The following is a 968-nucleotide window of genomic DNA, read 5'->3' as shown; positions in this document are numbered from 1 at the left end:
AAAATATATATATATATATATATATATATATATATATATATATATATATATATATAATTTTAATAATTGACTATTTTTAATAATTAAACTAATTTTTAACGATGATTTGAAATTTCGATAATATATCGAAAGTTTTTGTCAATTTGTTGGCTTATTTTTGTAAAGTACAAGCTTACAAAATATCTTGATTCATGAATGTGCTTTAAATCATTCATTACGCGCCTGGTTTATTATGTGCCAGCTATACTTGTTAAACGCGTGTTCCAATAAGATAACGGTGCTCGAAGCGTATATACGAACACTTATGATAGCGACTTTAGTACAATCTTCGATATAAACTGTAAGCATCGTAACATGTATGTGCAAGGAGGGAGATGGTTGATAGTACGAGTGTATATATATCGACACATTCGCTAACCATATGTCATTCCATTACACAGTTCGTAGATCACTTTCTCTTCAAACCTCCAACTAACCAAAGATACGACGACAACATCATGTCGATTAAAAAGGAAAAAATTGGAATCATTGGCAGGTAATACGATAAATTATGACTGTGAATTGTATAGTGCGATAATTATACGATTAATACTTCTTATTTTTTGTTTCGCTCGATTACTAGTGTAATCAATGCGGATAATATCGATAGCAATAAGCAATAGCTGCTATAGATTTTGAGTTATTGCTACTATTTTTAGTAACATATGTTTGCTGATAAATGTAACGTTTTATGTTACGTTAACGTAAAGATTATCACAGAATTGTATCAATTTTTGATTGTAAAAAGTCGATTTTCTCTTTTTTATAATTTTGAACGCGCGTAAATTTTTTCTTAAAATTATTTGGTATTATTTTGTCGAGAGATATTAAGTTAAAGTTGTTTCCATCTATAGGATAATTATATAACGATATATATATATATATATATATATATATATATATATATATATATATATATATATATATAT

General features: G+C 26.3%; 1 protein-coding gene across 1 annotated transcript in view; it reads left to right on the top strand.

Annotated features, from left to right (window-relative positions):
* Positions 1-350: 350 nt before the first annotated feature.
* The window catches only part of LOC116843960 (lambda-crystallin homolog), a 3,887-nt gene continuing 3,269 nt past the window's right edge, over positions 351-968 (top strand). Inside the window, exon 1 of the mRNA XM_032814955.1 lies at positions 351-535. Within this exon, the coding sequence (XP_032670846.1) occupies positions 375-535 (161 nt within the window). The 5' untranslated portion in view covers positions 351-374. The remainder of the gene's footprint in view (positions 536-968) is intronic.

This window comes from Odontomachus brunneus, unplaced genomic scaffold, assembly GCF_010583005.1.
Source record: "Odontomachus brunneus isolate Ranch 3 - 2012 unplaced genomic scaffold, Obru_v1 Obru_scaffold_037, whole genome shotgun sequence".
Classification (NCBI taxonomy): domain Eukaryota; kingdom Metazoa; phylum Arthropoda; class Insecta; order Hymenoptera; family Formicidae; genus Odontomachus; species Odontomachus brunneus.
The sequence above is the reverse complement of the archived record's forward strand: the minus strand, read 5'-3'. Positions and strand labels throughout refer to the sequence as shown.